Source organism: Falco naumanni, chromosome 5, assembly GCF_017639655.2.
Source record: "Falco naumanni isolate bFalNau1 chromosome 5, bFalNau1.pat, whole genome shotgun sequence".
NCBI lineage: Eukaryota > Metazoa > Chordata > Aves > Falconiformes > Falconidae > Falco > Falco naumanni.
This window is the reverse complement of record NC_054058.1, coordinates 32,098,447-32,118,133: the sequence shown is the minus strand read 5'-3', so window position 1 is coordinate 32,118,133 and position 19,687 is coordinate 32,098,447. Positions and strand designations below refer to the sequence as shown.

Sequence of the window (19,687 nt, the reverse complement as noted above, 5' to 3'; positions counted from 1 at the left end):
TGTTACTTAGTGAGCAGTCAGGCATACAAGTAGTCTTCATAAACATTTCCCCTTTTGAAATGGGGGCTGGGAAAGGGAGAGTAACATAAAACCACCGCAAAACCAACCGCAAGACACAAGAACAACCCCACTCCCTCTGCAAATTTCAGAGCCATATTCTGTATGATCTTAACAGTGGGTATCCCCAAGCCTCAGTTCCCAGGAAAAAACAATTACTACAAGCAACTTTGTGTTGTGCCTATGCACAGCCTGCACAGTGAAGTTACAGTATTTGTTAATAGCTGGTTGGCACTATTTAGATGCAGATAAAAGACACTCCAGGGCATGATACTGTCGCAAGATCTATACCTGTGTATGCTTTTCTCTGCAAATTAACTAAGGAAGCTTTCAATTGTCTGAAACGGCAACAATTTAATGTTTCACAAATGTCAGGACAGAATCAGAACAAGTTTTTAAGACGAAGCAAGTTTCCTAAGTGAATGGAAAATACACAGGGTATAGGACAAAGCTCTTCAAAAACTAAAACCATATGCCATGTTAAAGCGTTTCAGTTACAAGATTCAGAAGTAATAACTACAGGATATGTTAAGAACAAAACATAATGAAGTGTGGGCAGCTCTTTACAGATCTAACATGGCTTATCTCAGACCACACTTTACAGCAAGTTTCATAGTATAAAAATTAGAGAATGTAATAAAAAAAGGGGTATGACCAGTTCAGCATTTATGTTTTCAGAAAACAATTAGGAGAGGTTTGGTTGAGTGTCAGAAATACCACTGTGTTCCAAACAGGTGAGACTTAGGAGTTCAGTGGTAGCACTCTGAGGGTATGTCTACATTGGAAACTGCAAGGGAGCAGACAACACTATTTGCTACAGCTACACTGCCTCCTCTATCCAAGCTAGCTCATTTCTAGAGCTAACTGGTATCGTTAAAATACACTATATTCTGTGTGATTAGCTTTTGACTATAAAAACCAGTTAAAGTCTTCTATATGTTACATAAATTTACCTGATCATACCCTTGCAGTAGACTGGAGTTAAGCAGCTGGTTTATCTAGCAAAAGGAGCAGATGATGCCGTTTGTTGGGTTTTTGGTCTCCCCAGCACCCCAAGTCCCCATGCTTACAAATACCGTATTGCTAACATACGGTTAGTGATACCAAATAGTTGTTCCAGAGTGCAGTTGAAGTACCAATGGCTCAGAGAGACTAGGTGACTACTGTATCATAACTTACACATAATATACTTTCAACACCCGTGAAGATAAGACTAAGTTTTAGACAAGTGACATGTTGATTTTTTTTTTTAATTTCTAAAAAGCCTCCCTATGTATCTTTCTCATACAACCATAGCCACTGAAAAAGTAAGCTTACATGCTTATAAGTTCTCTGTAGGAACACAAGTTTTTAGAAAATACTGCATACACAACATTCACAGCCGCCTTCTATGGGCTTCCAAAGAGGTTGCTTATTTGTAAAGTCATTACACACACACACAAAAAGGATCGCCACCAGCTTCAATTCTAAGGCAACCTCAAGCTATGTCCTTACAGGTGCATTTTTGCCTAACACACTGCAGAGGATCTACAGATGTTCCCATTTGAGGTGTGTCAACATTTGGAATCTGTCAGTATACAATTTACTTGGATGATGTTTCTTTCTCTCTTTTTTTTTTTTAAGGCCTCATCTACCTTTTTTGGTTTGTTTTAAATAAAAAGTATTGCATTTTACTCAAATCAAAATGCAAAGTATGAGAGAAAGATGTAGTGAAAAATTCCTTGCATTTGCTTAAACAGAGCAAGCAGCTAACCTGGCGCATCATGGAGTTGAGACAACAGCTTTGCTAGTTCTTCAGTGGTTTCCAATGACACAAAGGAATTTCTTTCAAGTCAAGACAGTTGTGCCAGATGACCACAAACATCAGCCTAGTTCCCACTAAGCCATCATTTTTTCTAGTGTCTACAGGAAGTTTATTAGCAGCAAGTTTTCACTTGCAGGAGAAAGATGCATATTATTAAATACACCTGAGATGGAGCAATCTTGTTTTCAGTAAAAGTTGACAAGGTTTTAGCCAGTGGAACTCGTAAAGAGAGTCTAAAGCTCATTCTGTGAACTGCACTGAAATAACAGGACAATTCTTTACCCAGCTTCCCCTAATAAAAAGATATTTTTTCTAATAAGGCATTAAGTTAGTTTACTCTTTATGATCCCTTCTACCATGTTGTCCAGCTTTCTCACTTCTGTCTCCCACTTCATTTCCAATTTCTGCACACCTCTAGTTCTATTTGCTCCAGTCTGCACTTGGCAGAATGAAGTCACCGATAGTTTACATGCTGCCTGTGAATACACGGTTTTGTAACCGAAACTATTTGGGTACATCCAACAATGCTGTTACACAGCTGAAGGATCCTTAGCAGGAGGATGTGGAAACCACTGAGAACAGTAAATGGCATCTTGTCACACTGATGGTATGGCGTACACTACCAAGTTTCTGTGTTCACATTTTAGTCCAGAACTGCAAAAGACTTACAGTAAATGAATATTCAGATATGTATTATCCCTTCAGATACGCTTACTCACATCTATAGTTATCAAGTGTAACATTTCACCAGATACAAAGCTTCAATCTAGGCTCTAATAAATCTTCATACGCTGTGCTAGCCAAGCTTCTTCTGTCCTTTTCAGATGAAATCCAAGTTACTTGCACAACTCTTTAGAAGATAGAGTGTCTAAGACACATGGCTTCTCATGGTCCAAATCTTAGCAGATTTTAATGCCACTGATGTAACATTCTGGAGAATCGAGTATGTCTCAGTTTTGGTTTTAGTCAGACTTATCCTTTTTCTTTCCTGTTAAAGGCACTTTACTTGCAACAGCAGATCCTACAGCTGTAACACCTCCAGCTACAGCAGAAACACTTCCTTTGACTAGCCCCACTCCCACTGAAGGCACAGATGTGACTGCTGTTTTGGTAATTTCAAAGCTTTTCCCTCCAATCCAAGCAACACCCCCAATCGTGGCACCAACGGCTCCCTTTGTGACACTGAAGAGGCCACCAGTCACACGAGAAAGCATGCCAGGCTGCTGCTGCGGGTGGTCTTTTAATGAACCTAAGGGAGGAAACAACAAGCAAATCAATTGTAGTGCTACAATTAAAGCATTTTCAAAAGACAAGTTGTTCATTTTCTAGTCTAACATCTGTGGCACACAGTACGTACCTACCTGGCAGGCTACTTTTTCTGGATTCTCATACACCACCATAGTTGCAAATAAGAGAAGATACTTTGCTGCAGCAAGACACACCTCAATGCTGTTTTCTAAAACACAAGTCAGTACTAAGCCTACAAATACTAGGCACACAGCTCCCAGACGGTCTTACGTGATAAACTACTGTCCTCTGTATGCATCACTACCTTCCCAGACTCTGTAAAGTCTCATGGCCAAATCAACCTCATTTCTGGACTTTATTAAGGTGGGAGGGGAGGTGGGGGCAGGAACGGGATGAATGACACACCCTCCTGTTCCCCTACATCATTATATTAAAAGTTAGCCCACAGAGGGGAGGCCCCCAAAAGCAACAGCACTACCTTACTGTTCAAATCTCTCAGGAAGGACTGGAAAAAGCTTCCTGGAAAAGCAGAGCCAAAGGTGTGGGGTTTTTAAAAAAACCCACTGTTCTTTGAAAAGAGCTCCCCTTGGCACAAGTTGCTTTTTTCCTTAGTAATTACTGTTTCAAAGATGTGTTTAAAGTGGTGTGTGGCAAGGGTCAGGAAAAAGGGAAAGGTTACAAACAAGCAATCACAGGAGTGCAAACAACCATGAGAAGGACAAAACTGATGCCAACTCTTCACTGTATCACTTCCTTTCTTCATCATGAACACGAGTTTAATTTTCTGCCAAAAAGGCCTTTTCTGTAATTTGGATAGGGAAGGGGGTGGGGGGGGGGGAGGAAGGTCCAATGGCCAAATAAGCTCACCGAATGCCTAAAGCGGTCCCCAAAGGCATTAATAACAGCCAGAGTTACAGGCTCCCAACAGAAGTCCCAATATGACGTATAAAACCAAATCTCAAACCACAGGATTTCTGCATGTTATTGACCACATAAAAATCTTTTTCTTTTTAATGTTATGTTTAACCTGCACTTTGCACAGTTTCTTGCTATATGATGTATAAGTCAATACTTATTCCATATTTATGGTACAGTTACATAGCCTCAAAATAACAGAAAATATTAAAAGCAATAAAAAGATTCCCAGAATTAGCCACTTAGCCTTTCAATAGTTTAGTAATTACTTCATATTTCTAAATGTAGGCTTCAAAATCCTAGAGATACATGCATCTTGCCTCTAATGGAAATTAAGACTGCAACTCCACACCCCACTACTGCATAAGCATCATCTAGTCTTTAAAGAAGATACAGAAAGATGAAACATTACATTAACATCATATTTAAGCACACAAAGAAAATCTCACCTACTGTACCTATAAATCAGTAGCCCTGACATGTTTGTCTGCAAAGTGTTTTCAATGTGAACCTTTAGAAATCTCTGGTCTTCCCAACAATGCTGTACAGGTAAGCATTTTTCAGCTTCTGTCTTGTCAATTCCTCACCAACCCCAAACACTACTTAAAAAAAAAAAATAATCAGAGAGAACCATGGCAAGAGACAGCCAGTTAACACAAGTAGGGTGTGAGTTCCACAGTCTTTTGTATTTTCTAGCTACATGTAGATTAACAGATATATTTCCCTTTCTTAGGGAAAAACAACGGGGGGGGGGGGGGGAACCGAGAAAATAGCAAGTGGAATGACGGGGCAGAGCTAGGGAAGAAGCAAATATGAAAAAAAAAAAAAAGAGGTGAGTGCTTGGAAGAGGATGAGTCTAGAGAGGCAGGGGAAAAGAAAAATCAGATCTAGATCCATCAGAAACCTCTATCAGCCCCTGTCAGTGCATTCACTCTGCACTGTGACGTGCCTTAGAGACAAACCAGCAGAACAGTCTCCGGCAGTCTCTCCAGTGCCCTGACTGCTGACGACAACTACTCGGAGGACAGCTTCCAAGAGTCACCTCCCAGCACTCATCGACTACAAGATGAAAACGAGGGGGAACAACTTCCCATGCACCTCCAAGGATTCTGTGGTAATGCCAGGACTGACCCAGGACTCAGAATTCATTAAAGCAGCATGGAGTGTGGTGTTCCTATAGTGTGTGCCTGGAATTATTAAAACAAAAGATGCCACCTAAATGAGAGAAATTCTTACAAGTTTGACAAAAAGGAAAAAAACCCAACCAAACGTACAGAGGAACAGTGCCGCTCAAGGCAGCAAAAAACAGTAAAAATGCTTCCAGCTTACACTAGTATCTCTTATTTAAGAAACTGATGTACGTAACAGAAAGGGCCATGGAAACTAGAAGCAAATGACAGCCTTCTGCTTCAAGCCAGTAACACCCTTGCTGCTTCATTCTAGGCCAGCAGCTTTCAACCTAGACACCTCTAGCAAAAATACATTGCCAACACAAGCACACAGAGATCAGAATTTCTATTTACATACAGAAAGCCTTTAAAGAATCACACTTAGAGAGGAGTATATAGAGCCTGGTATAAAATCCACAGTCCAGGTGTTATTCATTAGTGGATTCCTGTGACCAGACTTGTAAAAAAATTGGTCAGAAAGTGCTTTGTTTCCATCTAACCGCATCACTGTCATCAGGGTGAATGTGAGTGAAGCTTTACCACACTGAATTTTTAAGAACTGATTTCAGTGAATCAGACCTGACGTTAGCAAGAAAGGACCCATCGTAGCTAACTTAAAAAGAGAGAAGCCAACAAAAGTTACCTTGACGCACTTTTCCTCACATTACTTCAGGTAGCCAATCCCTTGGCATTATCTACTCTATTTCAGAAGTGTAAATACTGACTGTGATTTGGTGCCTTAATAACTTCTGGTGATGGCTGACAAATTCTCATTTAATTCTTGTTGGCATTGTTTCATGAGACCTAGTAAATGCCCACAGCTGCAAAGTTTTTATTGCCAGTTGATTTCTATTCTAGGATTCATATTCCTGGTCCCTTTGTTTCTAACCAGCATGAGGAAGGTAATACAGATAATTCCTAGATCTAGGGAGAAAATGATACAAGTTCCCTATTTAGGGGTTGGCTCCACTATGCTACCTTGCAGCCAGCTTCCTGCTGAAAAAAGTCCAACCGTGAACAAGAGTTTGAATGAACACAGGTTGCAAAGGTTGGCGCCACTTGCAAAACAGAAAACACCACATTAGAATAGCACTACTCATAGCAGGCGTGAGCACAAAAGCTGCTTCTACATATGTATTTCTTTAAAGCCTTTGGGCACCAAGCTCGTTAAGTGTGATTTGGATGAACAGGAACTGTATCTTTATGAAAAACTGCAAATTGGTTTTGGAATTGAGCCTTTCCTCTAAGGATTTTTTTTGGCAGCCCTTTCAGAGAGCCAGTCTTCTTGCCAACATTGAACTGGTAGCCTTCCATCCGCATTTGGCCATCTTTCTATGATGGTGTAAGCCTATCGCATATGAAGGCCTTGCATGACATGTTCTTCAAGGGTATTCCAAAATTTTAACTGAACTCACAGGGCTTGAAGAGTGCACATTGAAACCTCAACAAAAGGAAAAAGCCTCTTCAAGGACAGAGTGTCCGTTAAGACAAGCTGTGTTTCATTCTACTCCAATTACGCTAACTTTCTCCATCTATTTAGACTTCATATTCAAACTGGTTATTGTCATACTAAAAGAAGATACTGTGAAGATCAGCCTTAATTGCTCTCAAATTTTAAATAAAACTTTGCAATACCTAGTGATTATCAGACTCTGCTGTTATGCTCTGTATCTAGACACCCTACTGAATATTCCAGAAAGATAGAAAATGCCCACTTTTTCACTGCCTTCATCAAGAATCAGTTGTAATTTACATGTCAGACCACTGTTCATTTTCTATATGTGAGGTTTAACACATAAAACACAAGTCAATATTTAAGGAGGGGAAAAAAAAAAAAAGCCCCTTAAAAATTAGACTTGACGATAACACACATTAGGGCATAGTTTCCAACCCGGCATTTGCTTTCAGAAATGCTTCTGGGATCTTGACAACTCCATGAGAGCTTAGAAAGAAAGGTTTTTGTCCTCACACCATGATACTGTAACAAGCTCAGGTACAGTACAGCTTAAGAACCACTGTGTCACCAAAATCTATTTCTCCCTTTCCTCTCATCTTGCTGTAATTGCGTTTCCTTTCTAATAGTTGTTAAGAATAGAGTGAGCTATTACCACTTCAATCCCTTCTGCTACAGTTAGCAGGTAACACTGCTGTTCAAATGAAGCGAATTGTTCAGTTATACAACACATAAAGGCTGACGAAAAAAACCAAACTGACAAACACACTGAGCTTAAAGGGCCATTATAAATTGAAGAGCAACGACCCAAGAGGAATTGGGACTCACCAACCTCTACATCCAACACATTTGGTCTTAAAGCAAGAGAAGACAGAACACAGACAATCTATATGCCAGGAATGGCTTTTGATCTAGTATGCTTCTAGTCTTGTTATGCAGACAGGACTCTTCACAGTCTCATCGTTCCACAGCCTGGAAGGGAACTCTGCACATGTGCAACTGCATCTTGTTTGCAGAGCTAGTAACCAATTTAGGATACATTTTGTTCAGGAGAGCAAGATGCCACTGTATTAATGAAGTCAAGTGTGTGTTTGTTTTCACAAAACCATGAGATTAAGTCAACAGTTTGAACCACAGATAATTGTATGATGGAAAAGGGCCTCCAAAAGTAGTATTTTAAAAATATTTGGAACTTTAGATCTTGTTCAAAAGTTACAGGGACCATGAACTCCTCAAGGTGTCCAGAAGTGAAGCTGGGCTCTTTCCATCTCACAGAACAAACAGCAGAAGTAACTACCCATTAGACCAATTCACACCTCTGGAAACTGATCTGCAAAGTATGTACTTCAGTATTTGCCCATCTTCTCTGTAATTTATCAGTTATTTACTGAGCTATGTTCCATGGCCTTGTTGTAATCAGGATAATGCAGATGTGAACAATAACCAAGGCCCGTTCCATCCCAGGGTTGGCTTGTTTACTGTTACTTAAATGAAAGTTAAGGCGTTCAGCTTGCAGATCCATTTTTTTTTTAGAGAGAACTGAACTTCTGATTAATTTCTGCGACTTTACTTTGTATTGTGAAAACCAATACATACCTTCTGGTGGTTCATCATGAAGGTATGATGGGACTTCCTGCTGATTTTTGTCCGTTTGATTCATTATTGCCTGAAAGAGAAATTCACATATGCTATACATCTTTTCTGGCAAAGCATAAATTAATTCATGAATCCAAAATTCACTTAGTTTAAGTTCCACATAACAGGAGCTTCTTTTTCATTACCAGATAAGCCAGCAGCTCCTGCCAAACTGCTGCTCTTTTTATTATCTGACTGTGCTTTTGCATTCTTCAGCCAGACTCAATACTTGAAAAAGGACCCCTCCACCAGCCCAGCAGGCTTGGTGAGAGCTGCCACCCCACACCAAATGCATCTAAAAAGCTATCAGGAAGAAAACCAGTATGAAAAACAAAACAGCCACTGCCATACAACAGTTTGTGTTTAAGTACTAAAAAAGAAAGGCCTAGTGGTCATAGAGGTGGTGGGCACTAGAAAAACAGCAGCATGCCTATAAGGTTAGTACCTGGAAAGCAGTAGTTTAAAGAAGGAAGTCCTTGCAGCAGAATTTAAACAAATGCCATGAAAACAACATAAAAGAACTGTAACCAAAATAGTCAATTTATCTTATAGCTGTATTGCGTACACAGGGTGGTGATAGCAGCAGAACTAGACTGGTTTAACTCTACACAAATGTTCCAATGAAAACAGTTCAGAAAGAAGATTTCTTTACACCAGAAGTTGTTTCTTAGAACAGTAGTCCCTGACAGTGAGGGGAAGAAGCACAGGAGAAAGTGCAAATCAGCAGCTCTGCTTACTGCATCTTCCTTTCAGAGGGGAAGAAAGCAGTATCTAGTCCAGGTTTCCCTCCTGCTTTCCTCCCCCATCAAAGTGTGCCTTGCTGTTAAGTCCTGCCTCCTCCCCCGAGCCCTCCTGCCAATCCTGCTTTCCCTCCCCAGCTGGCACCAAGGTCAGGAAAAGGAGAAAGAAAAACAAGTTGCATTATGCCACTCAGCATCCTTCTATCTTCCTGCCAGTGACCTCTTAGCTCCCTTTTCCCTGTGTAAGCCTTTAAAAAAAAAAAGTTATTTCTTCCACGAGTCGCCAACCACCACAAAAATAATTCCAGCCTCTCTTGCCATGGCCAGATCTCTCTGTACACCCTCTGGGAGAGAAAGCAGAGGCTGGGATCTGAAGAAAGGATAAGGAGACAGAAGCAGAACTTGAGGGTGGGAAGACTCGCCTGGAAAACAGCAGCTAACACCCTCACAGTGTAATTACAAAGTCAAAACATTGCAGTAAAAAACAGCACCCACATGCTAAATGATAGCTTTTTGGATGAGAAGCAAGCCTAAATTGAACATTTAGGAGTCCTCACAATCAGCACTAAAGGTATCAGTTCATGACTCAGAAAACACGTGTACCTTTACAGAAGAAAGGTACCTTTACTGGAAAGCAAGCAAAAAACCTACCACCATGATGGCTGATTTGATGGCAATGCTGAACAAGTACCTCTCAAAAGCCTGAAACGCAAGTGGGGAAGCTAAGAAACAGGAAAGTGAGTAGCAACAAACACATCCGGACGGAAGACTAAATACGTAAGGGCTAAGGCACAATTTGAAAAAGTTTCATTACAGAATTTCTTGTTCTTTTATTAATTCACAAATCAGTAAGTCATTAAAAAAAAAAAAGCCTGACCGATCACAGGGAGCAACCAAGGGCTATCAGGTTCTGAGAAAGGACCCAATTCAAGTACTTCTTTGCATTCATCTAAAGCAAGCTGGAATACAAGGATTTCATCCTCACTGTGTTGTTACATGTAGGTTGTTGCTTTTTTCCAACTTGAAACAAACATATAAAGCACCCTGAGAAGCCAGATGCTGTAAGAAACCGACAGGCCTGACATTATTTGATCAAAACATCTGTACAAAGATGAAGCAACTATGTTTCTACTTCACATGTGGCTATTTTGTTTGTTAAGATGATTACTCTTTCAGGAATTTGGAAGTTTTGGGTTTTTTTAGAACCTTCCCTAATGCAGCAAATAAAGTAAATAAGTCACAACCTAGCAAGCCTTACTTCAAAGGAATAAAAAAAGTGACCAAAACAGTTTTAAAGCAGACTCAAGGGAGACACAAATGAGTTAAGCCAGAGAATTTGTTTGTTTTTTTTTTTTTTTTATAAAAAACTACCTCTGCTAATATATTTATATCTAGCCAACATGTAACTCGCATAAGAAACCCAGATGAAATTGCTTGTTTGAGCTTCAAAAAGTTTCTGTCAACAATTCCTCATAAGAGGCTCAGAGAAGCTATTTAATCTTATGAAGAAAGGAAAAAAAACACTCTCAGGGATTATCAACAACTTTAGAGGAGAGTTGGGAATAAGTTACCAGTTTTGAACATGGCAGAATGCTAAAAAGTGTCACAAGGCTCCACACAAGTTTTAGTATTTTCTGCTGTTAAGAAGGTATTGGACACAGCAGCACTGACAGCAGATACAGCCCTGAAGTACCAAGGATCTGTTGTGCTAGTCATCATACAAGTATTTAATTAAGATAAGACCTGTCCAAAGAGTCAGACCAGCAAATGGTGCAGGTAAAAGATGATTTCATAACTCTCCACAATCAATTTAGGCCACTGTCAGATTTGCTTGCTGTTCCTGCAAAACTAAATGAGCAAAGCAATGTATTGGCAGGGGAGTTTCACAGCAAAGTTTTAGTTTATTGATAAAGTGTTAAAAAAAGCATATAAAATCACAGCACTGCATTAGAAGAAGTAATAATACTAGGCATTCACTCCATTGCTACGTTCCCTAGAACCTCAAGGTTACTTAATTCTTGACCCCAAGCTACTTTCTAAAAGGCAGATAGGAATGTTACACAACGCATTGCTCACATGCAATGATTTAACACAACCGCAACTCCTTTTAAACCACAGAAACACTTCACTCTCCTACAACTACATGGACCACAGTAGTCCATCTTCTACAGCCCAGGCACTGGTAACCTGCTGCTATCAGACCCCAGAAGCCAAGGGAGTACTACACAGGCCTGAACGGAGCAGCTAAGGGAAGTAAGTTACTGTTGCAGGGCTGAATTTGTTCTACACAGATGGGAGCCTTCAGGGGTCCACAGATCAGAAAGCTGAAAACTACTGTATGAGGTCTGGCTCTACAGGTGCCTGGAAGCACTCTGGGCATGCTGCAAGAGATGTGCCTAACCAGCTTATGCTAGATTTTACTCACTGTCCTCCCACTACATCAGTGCAAGTGTAAACAGCATCACATCACAGTCGGAAAAGGCTCACAGCTTGACCCGAAACAGAACTTGGCACACAAGAGCTCACAAAGAGCAATTCAAGTCCTTTTGTTTCTCTGTAGAAGCTCTCCAGTGAATCACAGAATCAAGACTGAGATCCAACAAAGGACTTCAGCAGAAAATTTTCAGCTATCTAGGTTACAGCCTGCGTCACGCATCCTTGTATTTAACTTAACACATCAGGAGACTTAAAAGCCTCTGAAAAGTGATCCAAAAATCCTGTGAGCTACACAAAGTGTAGCATATCTGGCGAATAGAAAATACTATGCACAGGAGCAAGTTTTAAACCTGGCTCCCCTCCAGAGATTTGAGGTGAGTATCTCTCTATTGACTGGAGGTCAAAGGCCTGGAATAACTACTCGGTGGCAGATGACTTCATTCAGTTTTCAGACGAAGAGGGCAGGAATATAATTTTCTTCAAAAACTGTAGTTAGAAAAGCAGAAATTATATAATTCCATCAAGGTGAAAGCACTCACCTACAGTTCAGTGCCTCCTTTGTCTATTAAGGTCCAAGCTCGTTATGTCCCACTTTGCAAAAGGCCTCCTGGTCACCAGACTGCAGCGTATCCTAAGGAAGGTTTGTCTTCACGCTCCTTGCTAAAGGTGTGTCCCCACAAAGAAGAAGAAAGCAAAAATCATGAGACCCAACAGAGATTAAAACTCTGCTAACACCTAAGGCACCAATCTGGAGGTGCAAGGATGAGACTTTTATGCAGAGAATTAGGTCATTCAGGCATAGTACTGATTAAGGAACTTTAGAAACTTAAGTTGGAATCAGCAGATTCAAAGTCCCTTATGCACTGACCCATTAGTCACAATTATTGCTGGTACTGCAAGCACATGCAACAAGGCAAAGATTTATCAGAAGCCTGAACTTTGGGACTTTTCTGATAGGTTTTTCAGTTTTCTTCAAAGTATGCTTGACTGGCTAAAGAAAAGGGAAGAAGCAAGCAAACAAATAGATCTTCCTTTGGCATTTTCATCCTGTGATGCCAAATTCACAGTGTCTTGTGTCACTGGGGAAAAGCTTCCAGCTTCAACACCTGCAGTAAAAGATCACATGAAATGAGGTAGGATCTCTATGAGTCCTGGGCAGAACGCATACAGATATTCACAAAGCAGACATCTAGCCCATCAGTGGCACTCTCCAGTTTCCTTCTTCATCTCTGCAGATGAATATGCAAGTTTTGTGTTTTGTTTAAGGAGTGGAAGCAAACCCAGATCTTAAAGGATATTTCAAACAGGGACACATGTAAACTACTTTGGGGTTTTTTTCCTTATGTGCTTACAAGGGTGCTAGTCATTCAAGAAATAAGGGGTAACTTCTCATCTTTTTTAAGAATGCATTAAAATACGTATCAACCTTCATACTAAAAAAAAGTCAATTTCAATTGGTTTTAAAGAAGAAAACACACTTCCATACTGTCAGAACATGAAATATGTAAGAAGCTTCAAAGTTTCATATCATTATAAAGAAAGAAGTGGTTTAGAAGAGGATTTTTAATTCAAGAGCCATTTATGAAACACTAACACTGTTACAGGACCCTGAATGAAAGCGCTAGAAAGCTCTGGAGGTAACGGTACAGCCACACATACATTCACAACAGAACTGATACGAAGAAAACTTTCTCACCAAATATATTCCTTTGTGAAGGCTTCAGTTAGTTGTTTCCACAAAAGTATTCTGCATACACCTACAAGAAAAGTAGAAGGTTAGTGACATCTTACGGAACAGCGCTGCTGTCACATACCTGCCATGGGTGTATAGAGAGAATCATAAATAAACCCTACAACAGAGGAAAAGCACAGTCAGCATGGCCTTAAGACATTGACATTTTATGATATTTATCTCACCAAAACACTGATTTCTTCTGTATTCTTGGGCAACAAAGTAATTTTAATTGCTCCATACACTGTCACGAGGATTACTACGAAGTGTGGTAATCCATATTTAGACATGGCCTTTCCTTAACAAGTCTGTAGTTCTTAGACAACAATTTGTGTAAAATTCTAGCTTTCCATTGAGAAGTGGGCTCTAACCATTACAGATGCATGTGCAACTTCCCAAGCTTCAGATGATGCTCTTGATTTCTTCCTGACTTCACAGACAAAAAGCCCTACTGTTTCAGCACAGCAAACCTGGCCCAAGCAGCAGCCAGTAAAAACTGGCGAGTTTCAATGCCACTACTCAGATATTTGCAGGCAGCAATGAAACTGCCCAAGGATGGGGCCAATTTCAGTTGGCAGCATAACACTGCTCCAGAAGACTGCTGCAGCAGCAGCAGACAGTGCTGGAACTATTCACCTGACAGAAGTGCAAACAAACCAATCACCTCATCTTAGTCCACCATGAAAAAATTATCTTCCTTCTGCCCGCTAGCTAAGCTGTTAGAAAGCTTGGCTACAGAGCTGACTGAAAACAAAACAGCTCTTGCCACATGCACAGCTCTCCTTCCCCTCTTTCAGTGGCTGCAGCAGGTTTCAAAGTGAAGCTGACATCTTTCACGTACACAAAAAAATATTTTTATGGATGATACTTTAAGAAATAAATTTTGGGAAGAGTAACAGTGCTTTTACTCTCCAAATTAAACAAGGAAAAATATATGGTAATCCCACCCATGGCTGCTCTTCAGGTTAGTGCTTCAAGCTGCACAAACGACCCCCGACTGTTAGCTCCCTGCTCTATGCCTTGGATTAGGGCTGGTAACATGTTATGGGCAAGAGTGCTCAGTGCTGTTAGTTCTCTTAGACATAACCAAGCTTAAGCAAGAAGAAAGAGTCAATGCTAACAGCGTTAAAAAAACAAATCCAGGCACGTAGAAAGCATGTACCTAAAAACCAAAAGCATAGCTGACATTTCAACAAGCCTTCTGTTTAAAAGCCAAGTTTGAAAATTCAGACTTATATACAAAGCAAGACTGCCTTGGAAGCAAACATGCCTTTTTCACAGGGAAAAAAAGACACAGGTTTCAGAGGAAGACTACAAAAAGTTGATCAAAAGTTTCCAAGCATGAACCACAGCTCACTTGTAAACCTATAGCAAGATGGGCTACAAGCCCCTGCCAAAAAAAAGATGCCAAGTCTGACCTAAGAAACATAAACAATCTCACAGCATGCAGGGTTCAGCACACAGCTGGGAAGGTAATACGATATATCTGTATTAAAACAAAAAAGGAAGCATATTTCCTGCAAAAAGAAAACCCTTAACTCTGTCCAGGACATTACAACATCATTATCTGCCTACAAGGGAATCCACCGTATCTCCATTACCCTCAACTAAAGTATGGATCAGGCTCCAGAAGAGGCTCTAGGGAACGCCTGATGTTGTCACTCAAGTCTTCTCCGAAGCAAGGATTCACAAGATACCAAATCAAAGACACAGGAACCCAGATTCCCCTTTTCTAGTCCTCCAAAACCGGTTTCTGGAAATTAAATGGTAAATTCCAGCAGGGCACAGGGCACAGCTTCAGAAAGGCCATGGAAGCTCCATTTTACCAGTCTGGTCATCCTCTGTCTCCTGCTAGCTCAGCTTTCTAAGGCAGTGACGTTCCCATTCCCTGTAACGCCTTCCCAATGCCCAAGCTCTACACTCACCTCAGCTCTCCTTTCCCAGGAGACCTACAAAGACAAAACTTGCAATGCCTAACAGCCAGCACGATAAAGCAGCTGCTGAATGCCCTTGCCACCCCTGCTAATGAAATAAACAACTTTCTCTGTGGCATCCACCACCTGTTTGTTGCCTCCTGCCCAACATTTAGACCCGTTCACCTACTGGACAAGGACCACCTTTCGGTTTGCGCTTTTGTGACACAGTCTGTTTCTATCCTGAGGAGGCAACACCAACTTTACTGAATGTTTAACCACAGCTTAACACAAAGCTTTGAACAAGAAAAAGCCTGGAGAGCATTTACTGAGCAGTCTTAAAATTGATGCGCATACGAAACGGTACTGGTATACTAAATTAGGCTATCTCGTATGTACCTTTCCAGTTATACAGAGACACGCTGCCTGAAGCAACACTCTGGACACACTGAAGCAGGCTATGCGCGCTTGGTATTTATCTTCCTTACAGGGCGACATCCTGGTTAAACGAGCAGAAGGAAGCATTTAATTGCATCCACAAAGGCTGCCCATGAGCTTCCCCCAATGACCAGAACAAGCTGTACGGCTAAATTAACTTGCATTTATTTTCAGGCCACACCACGTAAATGCCTAGGCTAGGAGAATGCAGAAAGCTAAGCTGCTCCCGAGAAATTACAAAAAAGCCTCTTCAGATCCTACTCCATCAGGCTGGGCTTGAGAGGATGAAATAAAGAGCAGGGTGCTACAGGAAACAACAGTACACAGCGAAGTTTAAAAAGAAGGAAAGAAAAACCCGGAACAAAGCTGCTCCCGGCACAGAGAAGCTCACGGGGGAGAGCAGAGCAGGCAGGAGCGCGGCTGCCCCGCTGCCCGCCCAGGTACCGGGGGACGCCCGGCCGGAGGGGGGGGGGGGGGGGCAGCGGGGCAGGACGCGGCGGCCACCCCGGCTCCGGTCCCGGTCCCGAGGAGGCGCCGGTCCCGGCCTGTCGAGGCCCCGCACCCCGCTCGCAGGGCGGCCCACGTCCCCGCAGCCCCCGCCACGTCCGCCCCCGGCAGCTGCCCGCCTCCCGGCAGCGACCCCCGGCCGCGGGCGCCGCCGGGCACCTCAGCGCAGGGCGGCGGCACTGACGTGGCAGCCCAGGCCGCGGCGGAGCCGCTACAGCCGGCGCGGTCCTCCCCGCTGCCTGCCTCCCTCCCGCCCCCCGGTGCCGCGGCAGGAAGCACAAAGGCGGGCGGGCGGCCGGAGCGCCGGGGGCAGGTGGCGGCGGCCCCGCTTCCCCGGGCCCGCCTCTCCCACCGGCGGCTCCGCCGGGGCGCGCCGGGTCCCCTCCCGCCTCATCCCCCAGAAGTTTCCCTGCTGCCGCGAGAGAGCAGGGGCAGGCGGGAAGGACGCGCAGGCGGCCGCACGCCCGCCGGGCTCCCGGCTAACGGCGGAGCGGGGCCAGGGCGGCGGCGGCGGCCGCGCAGCCCTCACTCACCGCGCGGCGCACACGCCGGGCTCGGCTCCGCCGCAGACTTTACTCCTCCGCCTTTCCCCGCTGCCGACGTGGCGCCCGCCGCCGCCCGCCCCGTCGGCGCCCGCAGACCCCGCCCCAGCGCCCGGCGCGGCGCGGCCCCCTCGGCGGCCGGGGGGCGCGCAGGCGCCGCCGCCCCCTTCCCGCCCCGCGGCGCGCCCCCCGCCCCGGGCTCCTCCGCTGGGCACACACGGCCCTGCGGGCCGCCCTCGGAAGGACCGGCCGCCCCTCCGGGCCCGCGCAGGCCCCAGCCCGACCCTCGTGGTCCCCACCGGCCCGCGACCACCCCGCTGCCCCGGGGAAGGGGGCAGGCCCGGGCACGCAGAGCCCGGCCACCCGGAGAGCCCGGCGGGCCCTGCGCTGAGCGGGGCGGAGGAGGGGGGTGACAGCGTGGCCGTTGCTGGCCGGGATGCGGCGGGGTGCGGGAGTTGGCCTGTGGCGCGGCTGGGCTGGGAGCGCCTCGGACGGGGGTGGGGGTAGGTAGGTGGGCCCTTGGGGCGCCCTGGCCGTGCTGGCTGGGGCAGGGGCGGCCGCAGAAGCTCCGTGCAGCAAGGAGCTGCACTGACCTGCCGGGAGCACCGCGATGTGAAGCCGCTACGCTCACCCAAAGGATCTGGGTTTACGTTAAACGGTGTTTACCCTGCTATTGTCTGAGTCAGTGGAGCAACTCACATGCAACCTGTTGGGAATGCAGTTGTAGTCGTGATGGTTAAAGGGCACGACTTTCTAGGTAACTAGACTGCTGAGGATGCATGGGGAAAGACAGGTTTTCTGGCACTCGCCCCCTTCTTTGGGGCCTCTCCCTGTGCATCTCTAAGGGTCTTTGGGGTTGAACGGTGACTTTCAAGATCCTTAGACAAAGTGTTGGTTGGCCAAGGGAGCGAGGGGAGTCCCAGGTGCTTCGAATGTGAGTTTAGAAACAGAACGCTCAGCAGCAGAGCAGTACTAAATACCTCATGAAACGCTTTACAAGATTAAAAAAACTTGCATAGGCAAAATACCACCTCCGCTTCCTCCACCCAGCTTCAAGCTTGACTGCCGCCCTTCTGCTGCACCCTCCTGTCTACGAAGGGGTATGTATGGGGACAGTCTTACCCAGGCTCCTCCAAAATCATTAGTTATGGTCTAAAGTGTGCACGCAGCTCCTACCTCCTACATGGAAAATAGAAAGCAGCACCCTGGTTCCACAGAGGTCTGTCTAAAGAGGCCGTTTGAAGGCTGTTGATCAGCCCCAGCCACAGCAATTTAGCGCAGAGGGGCATAACACAGGTGTGAGATGAAGGTGAAAGAGATACGTCCTCCTCAGAACGTGCAGATCCAGTCAGACATCACAGACAGTTGCAGGAGCATTGATGTGATCCATCAGAGCAATGCTGTACGGGCCTCAGAGGGGTTTGCTGATAACAGGAGCTCGGCATTCCTGACCCACTGAACAAATACCAGCCATATTCTTTAGTTTGGCACTGAACGGGTGAAAGCATGGATGCAGGAGAATCCAAGTGAAAAACAGAGGGCAGTGCCTGGTCTGGAGCATGCCTTGGGATCTTTCAGGACACGGGAGGCACACAGGGTGCGTGAATTAGTCATGGTCTTTGGAAAAACTACACAGACACACAGGAGTCCTACTCTGGGATCTTAATTTCCACCTGGGAGGACAGGTCAGCAACTCTCTGAACTGTTACAGTGTTTACCTCCCTGGTACTAACAGAGGGTGCCTGCCACTGTTACCATCTTTCCAGTCTTTGAGATTAGGGGATTTTCCTATAGCTGCTCCTTATCCCTTGCCCTGAGGACCTGGTGTACACAGTGTTTTCTTCACATGCAGTGCTCTGCTTCAAATGCACCACCTGTAGCTTCACGCTTCTGGTGGCAGCAGAAAAAGTTGCTGCTTGAATATTTTCACTGTAATAGAGCTAATCAGTCACCCATAAACTGTACAGCATGAGGCATCAAAGAATATTTTGCCTCCTAGTAATTGAAAGTTAAAGGCATTGCCAAGGTTAAAATCTTCTTTTTCAAACGCTGAAAGACTTAGGATGGCACAGGAGGACTTGGGTTGGTGAAGTGTTTCGCTGAGCAACTGGAAAGAGCCGACTTCCTCGTAAAACCACAGCCATTGGTGGTGGAGTCTCACTGGCAGGCGTAATAACTGAAATAACTTCAGGCTGACATCTCTGCAAACAACAGAGACAAATGAGCAGTGCCCCTGTTACTTTGCTAAGCCAAGTTGTTCATGTTGCTAAGTTCACGAAGCAGAGGAAAAGGTTTTTGTTGCAGAGATGTCGTCGTTGTGATTATTTTTGGTCTCATTTCATTTTTCATGCATTGAATGTTTCCTTCATAAATAGTATCAAAGATGGTCTGCTGTTGGTATAAAGACTTGTTCAGTATTATTCAATCCTTATGAGAAATAAATAACCTTCTTTCACTGGAAATAGCATATAAGCACCTTCTTAACAATTTTAAAATAGAAAAAATACAACATTCCGTCTTCCCCTCTGGGGGAGTGGTTCCTTCATTTAGATTATAGGTTTTTAGATCTTTTCTGTGAATGCACCATGATTACAGATGCAGAAAATAATTGAAGTAAGATCAAAATATATACATTTTGTATTCCATTATGATGATTGTGGTTACTTCTACTGCAGCCAAGGTTGGCGTCTCCCTGTATTGGATTCAATGTAGACCTAGGAAACAGCCCTGAAAGGAGTTGTCCTTTTTCAGTGCAGAGCTTAATTTAAAATGTGACATGTGTCTCCTGAACTCCTAGGCCTTGCAGCTTCACTTTTCCTTGCATAGGTAGCTGTTGTGAAAAGTCAAAGCTGTGGGGAAAGCATCAGGCTCTTAAGTCTGGGGAAGTCTACAGGCATGTTACTGGACAGCAAACTGACTGAATCATTAGCTCAACAGGAGACCTGAATGAGGAGTGCAACAAGAAAGCAAGCAAGATACTGCATGTGCTGTTTTATTTGGTTGGTTTCTAGAGATAATGAAGTGGAGCAGCCAAGGATGAAGGCCAGAGATGGGCCTTACCAGGTGCCATCTCCTAACTTGTATGCCATGGATATGAA

At 44.0% G+C, this 19,687-nt stretch overlaps 1 protein-coding gene across 3 annotated transcripts; it reads right to left on the bottom strand.

Moving 5' to 3' along the window:
* Positions 1-391: 391 nt before the first annotated feature.
* On the bottom strand, positions 392-16,688 carry TMEM263 (transmembrane protein 263). Of its 3 annotated transcripts, none has more exons than XM_040593923.1 (5): positions 16,581-16,688; positions 13,154-13,214; positions 11,997-12,117; positions 8,243-8,312; positions 392-3,110 (listed from the first exon to the last, which is right to left on the bottom strand). In XM_040593923.1, exons 4-5 carry the CDS (start codon positions 8,304-8,306, stop codon positions 2,824-2,826), a joined length of 351 nt encoding a protein of 116 aa, XP_040449857.1. In that variant the 5' UTR covers positions 8,307-8,312; positions 11,997-12,117; positions 13,154-13,214; positions 16,581-16,688; the 3' UTR covers positions 392-2,823. The 3 variants fall into 3 exon arrangements, with proteins under 3 accessions (XP_040449857.1, XP_040449858.1, XP_040449859.1); XM_040593924.1 differs by lacking the exon at positions 16,581-16,688 and adding an exon at positions 15,502-15,991; XM_040593925.1 differs by lacking the exons at positions 11,997-12,117; positions 13,154-13,214; positions 16,581-16,688 and adding an exon at positions 10,765-10,858.
* Positions 16,689-19,687: the final 2,999 nt, after the last annotated feature.